General features: G+C 42.3%; 1 protein-coding gene across 1 annotated transcript; it reads right to left on the reverse strand.

The window, feature by feature from the left end:
* Positions 1 to 4,029: 4,029 nt before the first annotated feature.
* LOC120528173 (zinc finger protein 235-like) lies at positions 4,030 to 19,581 on the reverse strand. The gene is made up of 3 exons (XM_039752258.1): positions 19,482 to 19,581; positions 12,611 to 13,176; positions 4,030 to 6,227 (listed from the first exon to the last, which is right to left on the reverse strand). Exons 2-3 carry the CDS (start codon positions 13,062 to 13,064, stop codon positions 5,485 to 5,487), a joined length of 1,197 nt encoding a protein of 398 aa, XP_039608192.1. The 5' UTR covers positions 13,065 to 13,176; positions 19,482 to 19,581; the 3' UTR covers positions 4,030 to 5,484.
* Positions 19,582 to 19,694: the final 113 nt, after the last annotated feature.

The raw sequence follows: 19,694 nt of genomic DNA on the forward strand, positions 1-19,694 counted from the left end.
CATGTGCCATATTAATAAATAGCCTTCCCACTAAGCTCACCCATCTGACCTGAGGACAATCATGCACTACCATGGACTCCCTGGTGGGGGTCATCAGCACCTTGCGGGGGGACACGTATTTGGGAGAACCAGAACGGGATCCCTGTGAACCCAGATGGAGTTGTGTCCCTGATTCAGAGTCCTACTCTTACATTGCGGACCATGCTTTGGGGAACTCGGATGCATGGCGGAGTGCTCTTGCTAATCCTCTGGCCTTTTCGCATATGGGAGAAGCGCTAGTCAATGGCCATAAAGTAGCATCTTTATTTGACTCTGGCAGTAACATTTCTATTGTTACTCGCCATTTAGTGTTGCCACGACAAGGGTTAAAAGTAAAGACCCGTCTCTCCTGTATTCACGGGGAAGTCTTATCATATGAGTCCGCCAGCTGTTACATCTGCCAAGACAGCATCTTGTGGAAAATTATGGTGGCAGTACTCGAAAATCCTCCATTTCCTGTGATACTGGGTAGAGATTGGTCAGATAAAAATTGCGGCATAGCACTCGCAATCCCCACAAAAACACTTGGTCTTTTTATGGACGCCGACACTGCGTCCTCAGCTACCTCCACGCTATGTACGCAGCCAGGAGAGGAGCAGAACTTGGCCTCTGACAATGACATGGAAATGTCATTGCTGTCACAGCACAATACATCATCATCGAGCGCTGCTCCAGCTTGGATTGAAACCACGCCCCTTGAGGTTGAATCTGACCCTCTCAGCTGTCTGTGATTTCCGTTTAGGTAGACCCTGGCTTCTTAAAAGGGAGCAATGGAACAATGACTCCCTTATATTTGCAACAAATGCAGTGGTCTTAATAGATGGCCTGAGCTCAACACATCCCGTGCCACAAGGTCCCCACTTTGTGTTAAATAATGACCTTTTGTATCAGGTGGCAGGACATGAGGGAGAGGCAAGGTCCCTGCTCTTCGTCCCATCTGGGCCCTGAAAAAACTTTAGAGTGGATCAAGCTCCGATTTTTCTGGCCTGGGATTAATGAGGAGGTATGCCACTTTTGCATGTCCTGTCCGGAATGTCAATTGCAGCAGACTCCTAGGATGGACCGTGCTCCTTTAGTCTCTTTACTCCTGATTGATGTCCCTTTTGAATGTATCAGGGTTGACCTGATGGGACCCCTAAAGCCCTCAGCCAGGGGTCATAAATACATAATGGCCCTGGAAGGTTACGCCACACTATATCCTGAAGCTGTTCCCTTGAAATCAGCTACTTCCAAAGCTATCAAATGGAAATTGTTAGGGGTCTTTGCACGAGTCGGCATCCCTAAAGCAATCCTGTTGGATCAAGGGGTGTCGTTTACCTCAGAGACGTTCAGGGACGCTGCTAAGTTACAGAAAATAAAAAATTTGAAGACCTCAGTATATCATTCTCAAACCGATGGTTTAGCCAAGAGGTTTAATCAAACTCTCAAACAGATATTAAGCAAGGTAGTCAATGAGGACAGATGGAATTGGGGTCAGGTCCTCCCCCTCATCCTTTTTGCATATATCGGGAAGTCCCACAAGCCTCCACAGGATTCTCCCCCTTTGAATTATTGCATGGACAACAATCCCGAGGCATATTGGATATACTAAAAGAAGGATGAGAGGAGGAGACCCTTCCCTCTGTAAATATACTTGAGTATATCACACAAGTGTGCGATAATTAGACCCATCTTAAAAAATCACATGGAAAAGACGCAAACAGTCCAGGCTTGTTATAACCGTGGTATGTCACTTTGGGAGTTCTGCCCGGGGGATTGAGTCATGGTATTAGTTCCTACCTTACATTCCAAATTGTTGGCTCATTGGCAAGGCCTATATAAAGTTAAGGAGAGAAAGGGTTCGGTTGATTATTTAGTTATCCAACTTAATCGTCGACCCAGAGAGCGGATTTATCATGTTAATTTGCTGAAACCGTGGAAGGAGAGGGATCCCGATCCCTCCTCCGGACAGCCCTGCTCCCTCTTTACTCATAAGTTGAACCTTAATTTGACTCGCCTACAGCGACAGGAGCTTGAAGCAGCTATCCTGTCTGATCCAGATGTAGTGAACGAAAAGCCTGGACGAACCTTCCTGGTTGCACATGACATCATGATGAAACCCAGGGTTATAGTCAGAGAATGCCCATATCAGATTCCCAAAGTAAAAAAGGCAGAAGTGGAGTTGGAGATCAAACATATGCTGGATCTAGGTTTGATAGAGGATAGTTATAGTCCCTGGTCCAGTCCCATCGTGTTGGTCAAAAAGCCTGATACAAGTTGGAGGTTTTGCAATGACTTCCATCGGCTTCACCAAGTCTCCCAATTCGATGCCTATCCAATGCTGCGGATGACCTCCTCAAGCGGCTAGGACATGCCAAATTTTTGACTACCCTTGATATGACAAAACGGTACTGGCAGGTTCCCTTAATGGACTCTGCAAAGGAAAAGACAGCATTTAGCACCCCTAGCAGACATTGGCAGTATCATGTACTTCCATTCGGATTAAATGAGGCTCCCACTACCTTCCAGTGTCTGGTGGGCAAAATTCTCTGAACCCATAATTCATATAATGCTGCCTACTTGAATAATGTTGTCATCTATTCCAGCACATGGAAGGAAACCTACAGCAGGTTAAGACTGTATTATGGACACTAGCAAATGCCGGTCTTTGTAAATGCTACTTTGGATTGGTTGAAGCCAAATATTTAGGTTACCTAGTGCGCTGAGCTATGGTCAAACCACAATGCTCCAAGATAGATGCCACTGTGAATTGGCCCAGCCCGATTACCAAGATGCAGGTACAGGCATTTCTTAGCTTAGCTGGCTACTATCGTCGGTTTGTACCCCAGTTTTCTGAGAGAGCCACACCCTTGACAAATCTTACAAAAAAGGGGAAATCTAATCACGTGGTATGGGATGATGCTACAGACGCTGCATTTAGTGACCTTAAGCAGGCCCTTGTGTCAGCTCCTATTCTGAAAGCACCTGGTTTTTCTTTCCCTTTCATTCTCCAGACAGACGCTTTGGTTACACGTCTTGGTGCCGTGCTGAGCCAGAGCGTCGATGTGAGTAGAACACCAGGTAATGTACCTGAGCCGGAAACTGTTGGACTAGTAGACCAGGTATACGGCGGTGGAGAGCAGGCTTCGGCGATTAAATGGGTGATTACTCGGCTGAGGTACTACCCCTTGGGACGTGAGTTCACCCTGGTGACTGACCATGCACCTTTACAGTGGATGGCGTTACACAGGGATTTGAATTGACAAGTCACATGGTGGTTTTTAGACCTACAGCCTTACAAGTATTCGGTCACTTATCTTTGCGGTGTACTGCAGGCCAATGCTGATGCCCTTTCCCGGTGCCACAACCTCACGGACAGGTATGCCAGACCCAATGGGTCTGGGCTGGGGGACCTTGTCACACACATGCAACTATGAAGGAGCTGAGTGGACCAAGTGGAGGAAATTACCTGACAGGCCAGCGGGTGGCGGGGTGCATTAAACTTACCTCTGTTATTTCTACACACCAAATACAGGAAAACTTGCATGATTTAACATCACTTTTTGTTCGGGTGCACAGACTGATGTCACCTCCGGATACGGCTAGATGAAATCATTTCCGGTTCATGGCTTATACCGCCACCATTTTCCAAAGCCTCGTCAGTTCAATCCTGGAACTGAACTTGACAACAACTTGTGTTCATTAAACCTTTTGCAGCTAGGGACAATAGACGGGTGGCTGCCCCAAACCTTTCCAGTATGTCGAGACTCATTCTTTCACAATAGATAGAATTTAATTATAGTATAGTAGGCAGGATTAGATAGATAGATAGATAGATAGATAGATAGATAGATAGATAGATAGATAGATAATGTGGAATAAGGTGCTATATCAGCGCCGACCCAACACAGACTGACAATGAGGCACGTCAAAAGGGTAACAAAAATTTATTTTTTCTTCAGCCGTGGGACACGTCTTACACAGTCCCTAAAACACACACAAAAAGAAAACACCTAAACACACCCCTCTTCCTCCACTCCTCCCAGGCAGCTTTGTCCGCCTTCTCCTGACTATGGCGCCTAGAGTAGTGGCTGCTGGCTCCTCTTATAGCCCACCCAGAAGTGCTCCAGGTGATTATTGATCTAATTTAGGCTGCACTTCCAGGTGTGGCTACATCACCACCCACACTGGCTCAGGAAGCTGTGCAACTCCCCTTGGCGGTGACCATGAAGCCCAACAGGCTGAGCTCCGGTGGTCCATGCTAGTGGCCCTGATGTAACCCAGGGGCTGCAACCAAGCGTTCCAGGGTGTAGTGTACACAGCCCATGGCTGATCACCCAGATTCAGTGCCAAAGGGGCGCCCCAGCCAGGCATGGGTCCCAGCCACTCGCCACAATCGATAGATGGAATTTAATTTTAGTATAGTAGACAGAATTACATAGATAAGTAGACAGATAGATCAAATTTAATTTTAGTATTGTAGGCAAGATTACATAGATAAATAGAAAGAATTAGATTTTAGTATATTAGATAGATAGAGTGTCAATCGAGTGTCACCTGAATTTGTGGCATTAGCACATTTTCAGTTGTTTAAACCAGAAGGTTGGTTTGGGTTCCCCACCAGATTTTTCACAATTAGTAGCTAAACTAATTGTCATTTGCATTTCTCCAGTGGTCACCTCAGGTCTTTCCATTCCCTTTATTTGTGTGTTTTCAATGGCTTTCTGTAATTTACATAATCATTCTAGTTCTTTACTAGGGTTATTACACTGAGTTATCTTGGTGTGTTTACTATCGAGACCGCAATAAGTCGCACTCTTCAGTTATGAGAGTTCATTTGGACTACTGCAACTCTTGCTATTTTAAATTTGCAGTGAGGTCTCTTTCCCTCTCTGTTTCTCTCTGGTGTGAATGTGTATATGTTTCTGAAGATTGCTGTTATGGTTGAATCTTTTGCCACATTCAGAACAATAATATGGCTTCTCTCTGCTGTGGATTTTTGTGTGCTGCCAAAATGTGCCACCGTCCGAGAATCGCTTGTTACATTCTGAGCAGGTGTACGGTTTTTCTCCAGTGTGGATTCTTTTGTGCCTCTGAACACTGTCTTTTATTGCGAATCGTTTGCCACAGTCAGTACAGCAATATGGCTTCTCTCCGGTATGTAATGTCATGTGGCTATTCAGGCTTCTCTTTTCCAGAAAACACTTGCTACATTCAGTGCAGCTATAAGGTTTCTCTCCAGTGTGAATTTGTCTGTGCCTCTGAAGACTATATTTGAGTGAAAATTGTTTGTCACATTCTGGGCAGCAATATGGTTTCTCTCCTGTATGAATTCTTTTCTGCCTTTTACAACTGCGGCTGTCTGATAAATGCTTGTCACATCCAGAACAGCTAGGACACTTCTCACCCATATGAATTCTTTCACGACTACAAAGACCACAACTGTTTGAAAAATGTTTACCACATTCAGGACAAAGATTTTTTTTTAATGTGAATTCTCATATGTCGATGCACTTTAAATATTTGTAGGAATCTTTTCCCACATTCAGAACAGCAATAAGGTTTTTCTACACTGTGAATTTGTTTGTGTATGTGAAAACTGCTACTATGGGTGAATTTTTTGCCACATTTGCCACAGCAATATGGCTTCTCTCCAGTATGAATTCTTGTGTGCTTCTGAAGCGCACTGCTGTCAGAGAATCGCTTGCCACATTCGGAACAGCAATAAGGTTTTTCTCCAGTGTGGATTCTTGTGTGCCTTTGAAGACCTCCAATTTGTGAGAATCGTTTGCCACATTCAGAACAGCAGTGGGGTTTCTCTCCAGTGTGAATTATTTTGTGAATGTGAAGATTCTGGCTGCGTGAGAACATTTTGCCACATTCAGAACAGGCATATGGCTTCTGTCTCACGTGAATCAGCTTGCGATCTGTACAGTCAGGAATGTTTTTGGACATTTTTCTGCACTCTCTGTATACATATTGAGCTCCTTGATCTGTATTATGAACTTTGTGTTGGTCAGTGATAATGGCTTCTATCATTCCTTGTCTGGCAGCAGGATTAGAGCTGCATTGGAGGAAGGCTGGGGTCAAATTCTCTGATTCTTCTGTTGATTTTTCCATCTTCTTCTTGTCCTGTTTGTGCTGTAGTCTGAGCTGTAGAGAAGTCTCAGTAAATGAAGGGGATAGGAAGCTGTCAGTCTCCTGAAAAACTGTGAAACAAAAGGTTTAGACAGATAGATGTGAAAGGCACTATATAATAGATATATAGATAGATCTGAAATGTACTATATAATAGATAGTTAGATATGAAATCTATACTAATAAAAGGCAAAGCCCTCACTCACTCACTCACTGACTCACTCACTCATCACAAATTCTCCAAGTTCCCATGTGGGTAGAAGGCTGAAATTTGGCAGGCTCATTCCTTACAGCTTACTTACAAAAGTTGGGCAGGTTTCATTTCGAAATTCTATGCCTAATGGTCATAACTGGAAGGTATTTTTCTCCATTAACTGTAATGGAGTTGAGCTGGAATGACGTGGGAGGGCGGAGTTTCGTGTGACATCATCACGCCTCCCACGTAATCACGTGAACTGACTGTCAACGCAGTGCGTAGAAAACCAGGAAGACCTCCAAAAGTGCTTAAGAAAACATGCCTTATATAATTGAGAAGGCAGCTAAACAATAAGAAGCGAGCGCGAGTGACATATACAACCATATTCATGAGTGCTGCTACCTCGGAAAGAAAGCAAGGTGTAAACCTAAACTTTAAATTAAGTTCATAGACAGGCTACGCTGGCGTTTCACATGCCCACAGGTAATGCGGGATACAAGTTTAATGAGAGGACGAGGATATAAGCGAGTTTTGATCACTTTGTAACTAAGTTAAAATTGTAGGTGAAGGGGTGTGCTTATGCAAATTCTGAGAGACTGTGTTTGTGGGGGATTGACAGTTAAGGCGGGTGGGGAGTCACGCCATCATCTCCTCCCATTCATCTAATTTCGGTCTGAGCTGAGCTCTGCTAACGCCGCCTTCCAAGCAACTTCAGACTGCCACCAAATACTCACAGAAAAATCCACAAGTTAATACACACGCTGTCTCTATAGAGTTTCTCCACACTGAATCCTCCAGGCACTACTTACAAAAGGTCACATTGACAATCGTGTTACGTTATTTTTAAAATCTTTCCTTTTCTTAGCACAAGCACAGCTGAGAAGCTTCATGCATGTGCTCCATAACGCTAAAAATAATGCATTTAATCACTCTTTGCATTACAAGCACAGGGAGCTTTTGTCAATGCATGGTTTCCTGGTACATGGATTACATTGATCAGCACATCCCGATTCATTTTACCCTCGCACCACCTTAGTTTGAGAAGAAGTATGAAAAATATGAGGTTAACACAGAAAAACAGATCACCAATTCAAGCTTTATGAATAATCGATTCGCCATCAATAATTGTTTTGGTAAAGCCATCCTCCTTCCATTTTATAATTTTTCCGCCACTAGCCATGATTAAATGAACGGTAAAAAGTAAGAGCAAGCGAGGGTGACTTATTTAGGCAGGCATATATATGACAGCAACACTCATGACAATGTCAATCATGTTACGCTATTATTAAAATGTTTCCTTTTCTTTTCATTACTTTAACACACTACTTCTCGCTGCGGCGCTGGTATTTTGCTATATATATATATATATGAATGACCTCCAAAGAGCGCTGAGACTTTTGATATCATGAACGTGTCTGCAAAACTGGGTCTCCTGCCCAGCAAAAGTCGAGCAGCCAGCGCGTGCATAGCTGTGCCGCCTTTGAGACGCTGACTGCGCTTCTGCCTTAAGTCAAAGTGAGCACTTTTAATTTTTTCATCCTCCCCTGCGCTATAGCCCAGACAAGTGCAAACACGGACCCCTTTTCTACACCACGCAAAATAATATTAAGGCGATTCACACTTTCTTTTGCACGTATACGATTATGAGGTCCTCACCTCGGATTATGAAGACACGCACACGAGTGGAGGACTGACAGTGCCATCACAGCCGATTAATGGCAGGGACGTCTCACCAGTCTACACAAGACCCACCGCGACTGTCCCCAAAAGGCGATCATAACGCCAGCTTAACACATCTCTATACTATATAAAAGAAAAAGGCAACTTTCCTTTCTTTACACCTTTTATCCCAAACCAAAGCCTTTCTCTTAACACTGCAGAGGACACAAAACTAATTTTCTTTAAATGCCGGTAAGGCACATTACCAGAGGCACAAATTTGAACGCTCACATAGAAAATGTAATTTCTATACCACAGCCGTCGTGTAGCGCCTTTCAAAAGGGATCTACTACCGAGAGATGATCCATATACATTTTAGCTGCTGTTAGTTACTTACCTGTTGTGTTACACAGTCTTTAAAATGTAGTTTACCTGAAACCACTCCAGTAGTGCTCAATGTACCTGTACTTCTTAAAACGTTAATGTTTTACTGTTTAATAACTTATAGACTATATTTTATTATTTTTCCCTTGCACTCAGTGACCAAAGCTATACACACACATATAGACACATATATATATATATATGTGTGTATGTATGTATGTGTATATATATATATATATATATATATATATGTATATATGTATATATATGATATATAGATATGATATGTATGTGTATATATATATATATATATATATGTAGACTCAATCCCATTATGACAGCAGCAATCCAAGCTGTGAGAAAACAGTAAAAAGGAGGCGTGTCAGACGTCGTGTTACATTTTCTGATGCAGCTAGATGGAAACAACTTCATGACGCTGCCACCAAATACACAAAACAATTACTTTGACAATCATGTTACATTATTTTTAAAATGTTTCCTTGTCTTTTTCATAACTTCTTTAACACACGACATAGCTGCAAAGCACGGGTATTTTGCTATATATATATATATATATATATATATATATATATATATATATATATATATATATATATATATATATATATATCACAGTGACACTCATAACAGTGACAAAACAATTACTTTGACAATCATGTTACATTATTTAAAAAATTTTTCCTTTTCTTTTTCATACCTTCTTTAACACATTACTTCTCCACTGCAAAGCACGGGTATTCTGCTAGTGTACTATATAATAGATAGATATTAAATGTACTATATAATAGACTAGCAAATACCTGCCAAGTAGCTAGTACTGCCTTAAAAGTTTTATTAAGAAGAAAATTAAACCTTTTTAAACTGAGGGAAAATATACCAATAATTATTTGTTAAGGATCTCTTTGTATACCACATTGTGAGTTCGGCCCTCTGTGACGATGTGGGTTCAGGCTCCACACTCCCTTTGATGTTTGGGAACCCTTGAACCCAACACCGTCGATAATGTTGCCGAGTGAGCTAGTCAATGGAGGCAAATTAAGCATCTGAGCAAGGGGAAGGTAAAAAGTGCAAAAGTGTTTTTATTTAAAATCAGTCAACAAAACAAAAACAGTGTTCATAAATAGTGCAGATCTTCATAGTTCATTAAATAAATAACCCATAAAAAGAACGTGGGAGTAAAACCAATATATAGAAAAAACAATCCTTAAAAACGAGAGGTTAAAATCTTTTTAGGAAGCAGTCTTAAAACCAATCAACAAATCTGGTGCTCTTCTGTTAGCGTCTCACCTGCTTATCCCGTTTGGGCATCGCAGCAGGCAAGACGCTCTCTGCAGCTGCCCTCCTGAAACACACGCACGAGACTGGAGACCTCCCGATCCCTGGCTTCGGTATGGCACTCATCCCAGTCCCGGAGAACTTGGTTTCCCACAACGGCCAGGTCGCCACGCTGGGGATTCCCACCACCAAGTCTCCGACTTCCGCTGCCTTCCATGGCCTTCATGCGGCCAGTTGCCTTCCCTGGTCACTCCCGCTACCTGATCGCTCAGCGGGAGCGACATCAACACCAACACGACGGGTGTCGGCCTAACACCCAGCTTCCATGCAGCTGTCCACGAGCGCCGATCGCCAGGCCACCACACTCACGCACCGTCTGCTTCCTCTCCTGCTCCCGGTAACCTCCGTCCTCTCCTTTCCTTCTTTCTCTCTCCATTTCTTTTTTCCTCCTAACGTTTCTTTCTTCCTCTTTAACCGACTCGCGCTTCTTTTTAAAATGACGAGGGCCACAGCAGCTGCAGCATTAGCCACAGACAATCATGAATGTGGGCAGTTCCTCACCTGTGCACTAGGTGAGAAACGCCACACCCTACGGATCGCCCGCGGCTCACTATGGCCCAACGTCCCCTCACTAAGCCGCGAGCACATTGATTATTTATTTAAAAATGGCCTTTACTCAATGAGCTGTGGAACCATATCACCACACCCTCCGGTTGTAATATGACCAAGCTGTGCGCTGAGCTTACTCTTGAGCATGCAATGTACAGTTGGCCATGTGAACAGCAATCTTGTTTCAAATCTCACAGCTTGGATTGCTGCTGTCATAATCGGTTTGAGTTTCATGGTTTGTTTCAATGACGACAGTATTTGTAGGACTTGTTGTGTTGAAGAGACATTCGGCATCTGTCAAGCGTTGTAAGTATACAACCGGTTTCATCGATAACTTCACATCCAGCTTTTGAGAGTTTAAACATTCATAAACATCAAAGTGTCCACTACTGAAATCGTCACCTGTCAATCTAAGATGTTTAAGAGGCATTGGTGGTTGTCCAAAGGTGTAAAATATTTGACCATTTCAGTACACTTGAAAGCGACAACCGAACAATTCAGCGGCAGCCATCAACTCACATGCAGATCCATAGGTGAAGGGCTTAAGCATTTCACTCTTCTAGTGCTCCTGTGTAGTCTAATTATCTCCTGTACCGTCATCAGTCCACACCTTGAACCTGTCCCAGTCATTCAATACATAAGACACAATGTTCCTCTGGATATCAAGAGTGAGCCTGATATGGCCGTGCAATATGTAACAAAGAGAATGGAAAAGGCAGGTGGCATCTCTGGGCATGGACACCACTCGGTAAGTGACAGTTCTGTGATCGATGGTGATCACCACAATAGACATGTTAATGCGGGTACGGTTGGAATGATAAAGGAAATGGGTACCTGAACAATGTAAAGTAAGTCTAAAATACCTACACAATAACTATAATCGTAATAAACAAACAATAAAACAGCGGAGAAGCCGTGGATTAAATAAAAAGGCTGCAGTTATCAGCAGGGAGATGTGAATCCCGTGGCGAAGCAAGGAAGGGAATGTAGAGACTGGAGCAACGGACGGCCTTATATAGGCAGGCAGCCAACAACGTGGGAGGTGTTGGGATGGGGGACCCAACGCCACCTCACACGGTGACCGAGCTGCAGGCTATGGACGTATATATGTACGTAAGTAGGATTCAGTTAGCGTTGCAAACCTGCATACCAAATTTCTTGAAGATGGGCCCATAAGTAACAAAGACAGTTGGAAAGTTCAATATGGCGGCCCACAGTGGTATCATACCACTGAAATAAGTACGTACATCAGTTTTGGTTAGCACAGGGAAGCCGCCTACCAAAATTTGAGAAGATGGGGCCATAAATAAGAAAGTTCAACATGGCGGACATTGTTGACCATTATGACCGTTACGCATAGAATTTCGAAATGAAACCTGCTTAACTTTTGTAAGTAAGCTGTAAGGAATAAGCCTGCCAAATTTCAGCCTTCTACCTACACGGGAAGTTGGAGAATTAGTGATGAGTCAGTCAGTCAGTGAGATAGTGAGTCAGTCAGTGAGGTCTTTGACTTTTATTAGTATAGATAAATAAATTGATGTGAAAGGCACTATATAATAGATAGATAGATAGATGTGAAATGTACTATATAATAGATAGATAGATGTGAAATGTACTATATAATAGATAGATAGATAGATAGATAGATAGATAGATAGATAGATAGATAGATAGATAGATAGATAGATAGATAGAAAGGCACTATATAAAAGAGAGATAGACAGATGTGAAAGGCATTATATAATAGAAACACTGAGAATTATTCTTGATAAAGTAATTATGAAAAGATATGTGCGACACACTTATTCATTCTGTCACCTCACATTCTTGCTGTGTTCACTATTTCTGTGGATTTTGCATGTTCTCCTGCTCTCTGTTCAGCTTCTCCATCTTCCTCTCATACCCACTTTGGATATGTGAGTCAGCATGGCCTGCCTTTCAAGCCTAATATCTGCCATACATCAAAAGCCACCTGTGACCCCAGGTGAAGAAAATGGAGGAATGGATGAGAATGAGATCTGACAAGTGGAGCTGAAGAAGTGAGGCAAAAAGCTAAAGTTACGTTCAAGCCCCTATAAGTCTAGGGGTCAATATGTGTGATTCTTTCATTTCATTAAGCATAAAACAATACTAAAATCACAGCTTTATATATGCTAGGGCAGATAACCAAGCATCAGGTCTCTACTCACATTCAGCCAAACATGCATCCCCGCTCTCATTTCTTCCTACTAAAAATACTAAAAGAGCCAAAGAAAGAATTTGGAGCTGTAGTCAGTCATATTTTCTTTTACGTATATTCACATTACTTACTAATTCCTTCCCTCCTAGATGACTGTTGTACTTCTTCTTCTTCTCCTCTCTTGTTTCTTTCATTGATTTTCTCGTCAAACTCCAACAACTCTGATTTAAGTTCCACAGAACTCTGTCTGGTAGCCAGTTGTCCCGTATTTGTGACCGAGGGCTGTAAACTAAAATGAGCATCTTCAAAAACATCCTGCTTGAAATTATTCCAACTTTCAAGGTTTTGCAATGCAAGACTAACTGACAAATGTTCTGAACCTTCAACTTTAACTTCAGCTGTCTCTCCCTTGGTTTCCTTCTCTTTAAAACATGAAATTCTTCCTTCACATTCCTCCAGCTTCACACACACATCCTCTGGTGCGCCCCACTCACAGTCCTCTTGTTTAATGTGTTCCAGTCTTTCATTCATGTCGTCCTCTTTGACGGAGGCCATGTTCCACGCAAATCTTTTCTCTCCCTTCATGTGTCTGTTTTTCTCCTCAAAGATGTGCTTGTCAAGTGGACAGCTCAGACTTGGGGGTCAACTGTCCCCTTACTGCATGGCCATTTGAACTGGGAAGGAGGCTCATTTTTATCTGTGAAAATAAAAGCGATTGAATTACTTTCTAAAGAAATCGGGAATAACTAGAGCACCCTTCAGTGTAAACGTACAGTTCCCAGCAAACACTAAAACTACCAACTAAGTTAGCCATGTTGGACTAAGACATTCCCAGCAGATTTGGAGTGAAATCTGATTGCATATGACGACAAAGACCAGCTGATTTATTCAAAGCAGAAAATGGTGAAAAGGGGAGAAAACGTTTAAGCCTTTATTCATTTTTCACTTTGAACCATTTAATACTGGCAACAAAGGTCTAATCAAGGCTGGATTTGACTTGACAGAGGGCACAGGGTCTCAATCGCTCCAGATTAGGACTGCACTGCCACCTACTGGGCTGGAGGCTCACAATTTAGGGCATCATCAGGTTATTTCTGTTTAAGATGGCAGTGCACACTGCCTCTTATCCAAATTTTAAAATTTACTTTCTAAATGCCTTGAGAATGGAAAAGGCGCTATTTAAATAAAATTTATTATGAATTATTATTATTATTATTATTATTATTATTATTATTATTATGTCTAAGCCCAAAACCCTCAGCTATTCACTCCTTAGATAAGGAATGGCCACAGACCTGGGTTCAGGACTTTTGCTTGTCTCTTAGTTTTAATTTCTTGTCTCTCATTATATACTTTGACGCTTTGTTTCTTGCCTGACTTTTTTTTATGCCTGTTTTAAAATCTGTCAACAACTTACCCTTCTCAAACTCCTAATTTCCTGATAGCTAATTCAAATATTTTTTTACAGTATCCCCTGTGCTCAGCTTTTCCCAACTTACCTGCCATTGTTCAACTAAATCTGTATGTCTCTGACTTAAAAGTAAATGACATTTGCAACCCTCAGCTGACTAACAGCCTTGTGTATTTGTTTATTCACTTTGTTGCTTGATGCTGTTTTAACAGTAAATATAACAAGTGCTAAGAATAAAAGTCACAAACATGCAGATTGACCATAGATTGACCGCAGACTGCTGGTTACTCAATTCTGACCTGCAGGTTTGACAGAATTGCAATCCTCTTGTTTGTAGGAGGCGGTCGGTGTCAAGGTTTAATGATTACTTTACAGACTTTACTTACAAACCACAGTGCACACTGAGATCTCAAGATGCTGGCTATCTTCAAATTCCAAGGATTAATACAATAATGGCTTTTAGTTACAGGGCCTCGTTGCTGTGGAGATACTCCTGTTGTGGAGAATGGGACTCACTGTCGCTTCAAATTAGGATGGACAGCAAGGTGAGATGTTAATGCAATGAGGGGCAAAAGCCGACTCAGTTTAATGAGAACAGTAGTGTGAACTGGTATACCGGACTAAACCACACACTCTCAACTTCCAATATGTGGTTGGACTCTTGTTTTTTTGTATGTGGGCATTTCCACATCTCGCTCACTTATCCCGTGTCCACCCATTCGCCTAATCATCCTGATGCTGCAGCTTTGTCACATTTTTCCACGCTGGCCTGTGTGGTCTGCATGTTCTCTTAGTGCCGGTGTGGCTTTGGCTCTCGCATCCCAAGGGTAAGCAGGTCCACTCTAAATGGGGACCTGATGTAAATGGACTCTGTGATGGACCGGTGCATCGTTCAGGGCTGATTCCCCCTTCATCTCCTGGTTACAGCATCCCGTGATGTTGAATGGATTACGTGTCTTTGAGATGTAGGAGTTGGTGGAGTTCTGGGGTTTTAAACTCTTGAAGGATGAGGCCTAAGTGTTAAATTGTTTTTTTATAAGCATGCCGGAGTCTTGACTTAGATTTCATTGGAGCCCATGTTTGTATTCGCTCGTAACTGGTTTAGCTCACGGTTGCTTATTTCTGTCTATTGCCTTTGCTTATACTTGACTTAGGACAACGTTTAGCAGCAATGTTTAGACTCTTACTCAGGGCCGGGTTAAGACCCTTAGATGCCCTAAGCACTAAGTAATTTTGGTGCCCCCCTTACACTAGTAATTCAAAATATTTTATTTATTTATTTTATTTTATTATTGAAAATTCAAAATTAAAACATTTTGACATGAAAACCGTAGATTTACCATTTTGATTATTTAATTTATGTATGGCTTTTGTGTTAGTTTAGCAAATTTATTTACAGTATACATATTCTTAGTACAGGATTTGAAGAATATTTTGTTCACATTTTGTTAATACATCTTTATTAGTAAAAAAGTTATAAACAATTTTATCCAATAGTAATCAGCTGTACGATTTTCACTTTTACATAATGTAAATGAATTTTAAAATATCCAAGAACAGAATTAAATAGACTTACCAGAATATTTTTTCCTCAAACTGGGACGATTTTTGGTTTTTGCTTAAAACAGAAAATAACGCTTTCTACGCGCTAGAAATTTATTTTAAGTTAAATAACAGATAATTCACGAAACACAACAATTACGTGATAATATTTTTCTAATCAACTATTATTTAAAAATATAAAAAATACTGCTTTGAATCAAATTATTTTTGTGATATTTTGACATAACATGGCGTTTAAGGGAATCACCATGAAACGGGAATTCCCCATCATAGTTGGCACCAGTATGCAGAACGCACTGTGTAAGGCGCCATCTACGAACAGTGACGGCATAGGGAGGCATTATTCAATTTTCATTAAATTTTATAACGGCTATAAATTTAATCAATTTAATAATTTCTGTTGATAAATTTGGCCATGAAAATTTTTTGTAGTGCCCCCTTTACCCTTGATGCCCTAAGCATGTGCTTACTTTGCTTATATGGTTAATCAGCACTGCTCTTACTGCACGTTTACTTCTGTGGTTTGCACTAACAAAGCCATCTATGCAGCTGGTTTCAAAATGTACCTTCCTATTAGTTTTTAAGATCTATCAGAGAAACAACACTTGATAAGAGAGAAATGATGATGTGTGTGTGTGTGTGTGAACTTATAAAAGCAGCCTGCTGCTCAATACAACGAACCACACACAGACATCTTAGGAGCTGCAGCAGGGCGCGAGGCATTGGTGTCTGTCTCGTAGTAAACGCTTGCTTCAGACTGATCAATGCTTAAAGTGGCTGATATATTTTCATGGTGGTAATAATTTGAAATGCCTCTACAGTTTGGTGGCAGAGGTGGGATTCAAGACTGCTAGTCTCATGTATAACAATGTGGGCAGAGCTGGCACTAAAACACGGCGTACAGTCAAAAGTGGAAATGTGTGTACGCACACAATAATTCAGATGCACAAAACTGTGCGTAAGCCAACTTCCACGCACTTCAGCTCCAAAAAGTCCTGGTCAGTGTGAAATGTAACACACGTGCACACGCCTGCCACCCCACCCTGACTTCTCCCGGAATTTTGTATGTTTTAATATCCACATCAATAGAAATACCACTTTCTGTTCAGTGTTCTGTTAAAAGACAATGGCAAAAGCACGTGAAAACAAGAATTTCAGCGAATTCGAAGTGGAGGCAAGGAAAAATGTACTATTTGTTGGCTTAAGCAGTGGTATGAACGACAAAAGGAAGTTGATGGAGTGATAGAGCGTGGCGGAGAAACTCGGAAGTTCAAGTTCAGAAAGTCGCACGGTGCCCAAAATAAAAAAATAAATAAATAAATGGGGTGGTCAGGTATGAAAGTCAATGTGAAAAGTGAGTCGCAGCCCACCGTCTGTTTATTCTGTTTCAGGCGATAGCTGACCCCCCGTTCTCAGGACGTGAATCTACACATTGATGCACACCCCTCATCCACGGGAAACTGCTGGGCGCCCATCTGGCTGCGTGCTGATGGACTGTTCTGAGGTATTCCATAGTTTTCCTTAATAAATAAATGACCAAGTATAATATTTTTGCCTCATTTGTTGAACTGGTTTCTCTTTATCTACTTTTAGGACTTGAGTGAAAATCTGATGATGTTTTAGGTCATATTTATGCAGAAATCGAGAAAATTCTAAAGGGTTCACAAACTGTCAAGCACAACTGTATCTATCTTTCTAGCTATCTATCATATAATGCCTTTATCTATCTATCTATCTATCTATCTATCTATCTATCTATCTATCTATCTATCTATCTCTCACTCCTTTCACATCTATCTATAGATTGATAGATAGAACTTTATTTGTCCCCAGACAGAATTTCATCCTATCAGTAAGGGGCTCTGGGGTTTGCTGTCTTTCAGATACATTTTAAGTAACAGATGTTTTTTTACGACAGATTGCCTGTTGCTCATTAACTATTATTTAGAAAATGGCATTGAAATTTGAAATGAGAACACGTGTCATGTTTAGACTAAAATACGATCAACAACCCCACACTGCCAACGGTCAAAGCTGGACTGTCCCACACTTTAAAATGAAAGGTTCCAGAGCGGTCCTTCAGAACAATGACATAAGGGAACCATTTTTGGTCCCCAAAGGGCCCATCTAGATGAAGGTTCCAGAAAGACCCTTTACTTATTTAGATCTGTAACAGGCTCTGTGAGGTACATAACCATGAACAGCTAGTAACAGGTTTGTGAAATACCACGAAGTCCTGATTTTTAAAGGACTCTCTCACAGGCAAAGTCCTGGCTTTCCTTATTAGTTAGTGTCCTGATAGGCAGCCTATCTTATAGAAATCCAACTTCATAGGCAGAGAGCTCTTCCCAGAATAAAATGGTGCTTTGTCAAGCCAGTAAGGAACTATGAAGTGCCATTAAAGAGTCAGGATTTGAAAGAGTGCAGGGTTATGAAAATACGACTGGCCATTCATGCATGAGGCTGAAACAGTCAGTCAGTCAGACAGACAGACAGACAGAGGGATGCCACCTGCGCTTTACTCATCTCGCTGTGGCTGTAGTGATCTACAGGGTATCTGCTGCCTTTTGTTCTTCAGAAGTTCTGTTATGTCACTGCTCAGTTGACTCAGTTGATCGAGCTGCCCTGTGGGACATCCTGAGACTTTGTGAGATCCCCTCAAGGTTGCTGGGTGCCATGGCCGGCCTGTACACTTGTACTTTGAGCGGAGGCAGACCCGCTGTGTTTTTCCCACTTCATTCTGGGGTCCGTCAGTGGTGTGTTTTTTGCTCCTACTCTGTTCAATACTTGTATGGACTTCATGGGGTCCAGCAGCTGGGGGTCACCTGTCTGTTATGTGAGATTCACTGATCTTGACTTTGCTGAGGATGCTGTGATCTTCAATGGAGGCTCTCGAGAGTCTGAGTGAGGTGTCTGAGGATCTGGGCTTGTGATAAAAACCAAGAGCCAGGCCTTTAATGACCTCTTGGGCATGGCCATCAGCAGTGTGACTGTCTGCAGAGAGAGTGTCGACCTCATCATTGAGAGGTTTACTTACCGTGGCAGTGATATTCATGGGACTCTTCCTATGAAGTCAGTAGACGGATTAGGAGAGCATTGGGTGTCATGAGGTCACTGGAAGGAGGTGTGTGGCACTCCTGATATCTCTGTAAAAGGACGAAGGTCCAAGTCTTTAGAGTCCTGGTGCCCCCCGTTTGCGAGACATGGACGCTATCCAGACACCTGAGATGAAGACTGGACTCCTTCTGTCTCTTCGGAGGATCCTTGGGTCCCGTCGGTTTGACTTTGTGTTGCTCAAAGAGACCTGCATTGTGAGGGAGCGTCAATTATGACCATGTGCCGCGATTCCCGGAGGCTGATCTGGCTCGCAGGACCCTCATTGTTGAGGGGCAGGCCAAGGAGACGCCCACGCGGCAGATAGAGGGTCGTTTCCGGAGGCCGGGACACAACTGCGAGTCTGCATGGGGGGTTGCCAACCAGGATGCCGAACTGTTTCGTCTTGTGGGGGGGTGCGGCAACGCTGTAGCAGTGTATGCTCCCCAACCTGACCTGAACTGTTATGTCTATTCATCCATTTCAAGTGGCGGTCTGGACAGTCCACTATATCTGTCTTGTCTTTTCCTCCGTTATCCCAAAGACGCGCGCTATGCCAGGAGGAGCGACTTCCTGTTGGATTTGTTTCATTCACATTTGCTGATATGAAGATGCACCGTGCAAATATTATAAGCTGTGTTATGTTTTATATTGTATATGTATTATGTTATGTTTTATTTATATATGTATTATATTAACCAAAAAAATAAATAAATGAACCCCCGATTACTCGTCCTGCCCTCGCCATTGCGCAGAATGTTCCAGTGAGACAAGTTCTCGGGTTTTCGTGAAAGTCGTTGTGCTGAACTGGGACGGCACGATCGAGTGGCTTAGAGTGCAGTCTGAGCCTCGGGTGAGTGGACGGAGCGGCTTGCACAACCGACTGAAGAACCACCCACAGACCCCCACCTCCGCCTGATGCTCCAGTTACTCACCTCCATTCCTCCTGATGCTGCTCTTTCCTGTCTCTTCTTCAACTTCCTTTTGTCTTTGTAAGTGCAGACTCGAGCCTCGCATGGCAGTCTCGGCAGTCAGCAAAGGGATGAAATAAAGAAAAACAAAATGAGTCATCACCAAGCGACACGGGGAAGACCGGCCGCGGAGAGCTTCACAATAATTAGGGGAATGCTGCCATCTAGTGTGCGTCG

Source organism: Polypterus senegalus, chromosome 4 (genome assembly GCF_016835505.1).
Source record: "Polypterus senegalus isolate Bchr_013 chromosome 4, ASM1683550v1, whole genome shotgun sequence".
NCBI classification, from domain to species: domain Eukaryota; kingdom Metazoa; phylum Chordata; class Cladistia; order Polypteriformes; family Polypteridae; genus Polypterus; species Polypterus senegalus.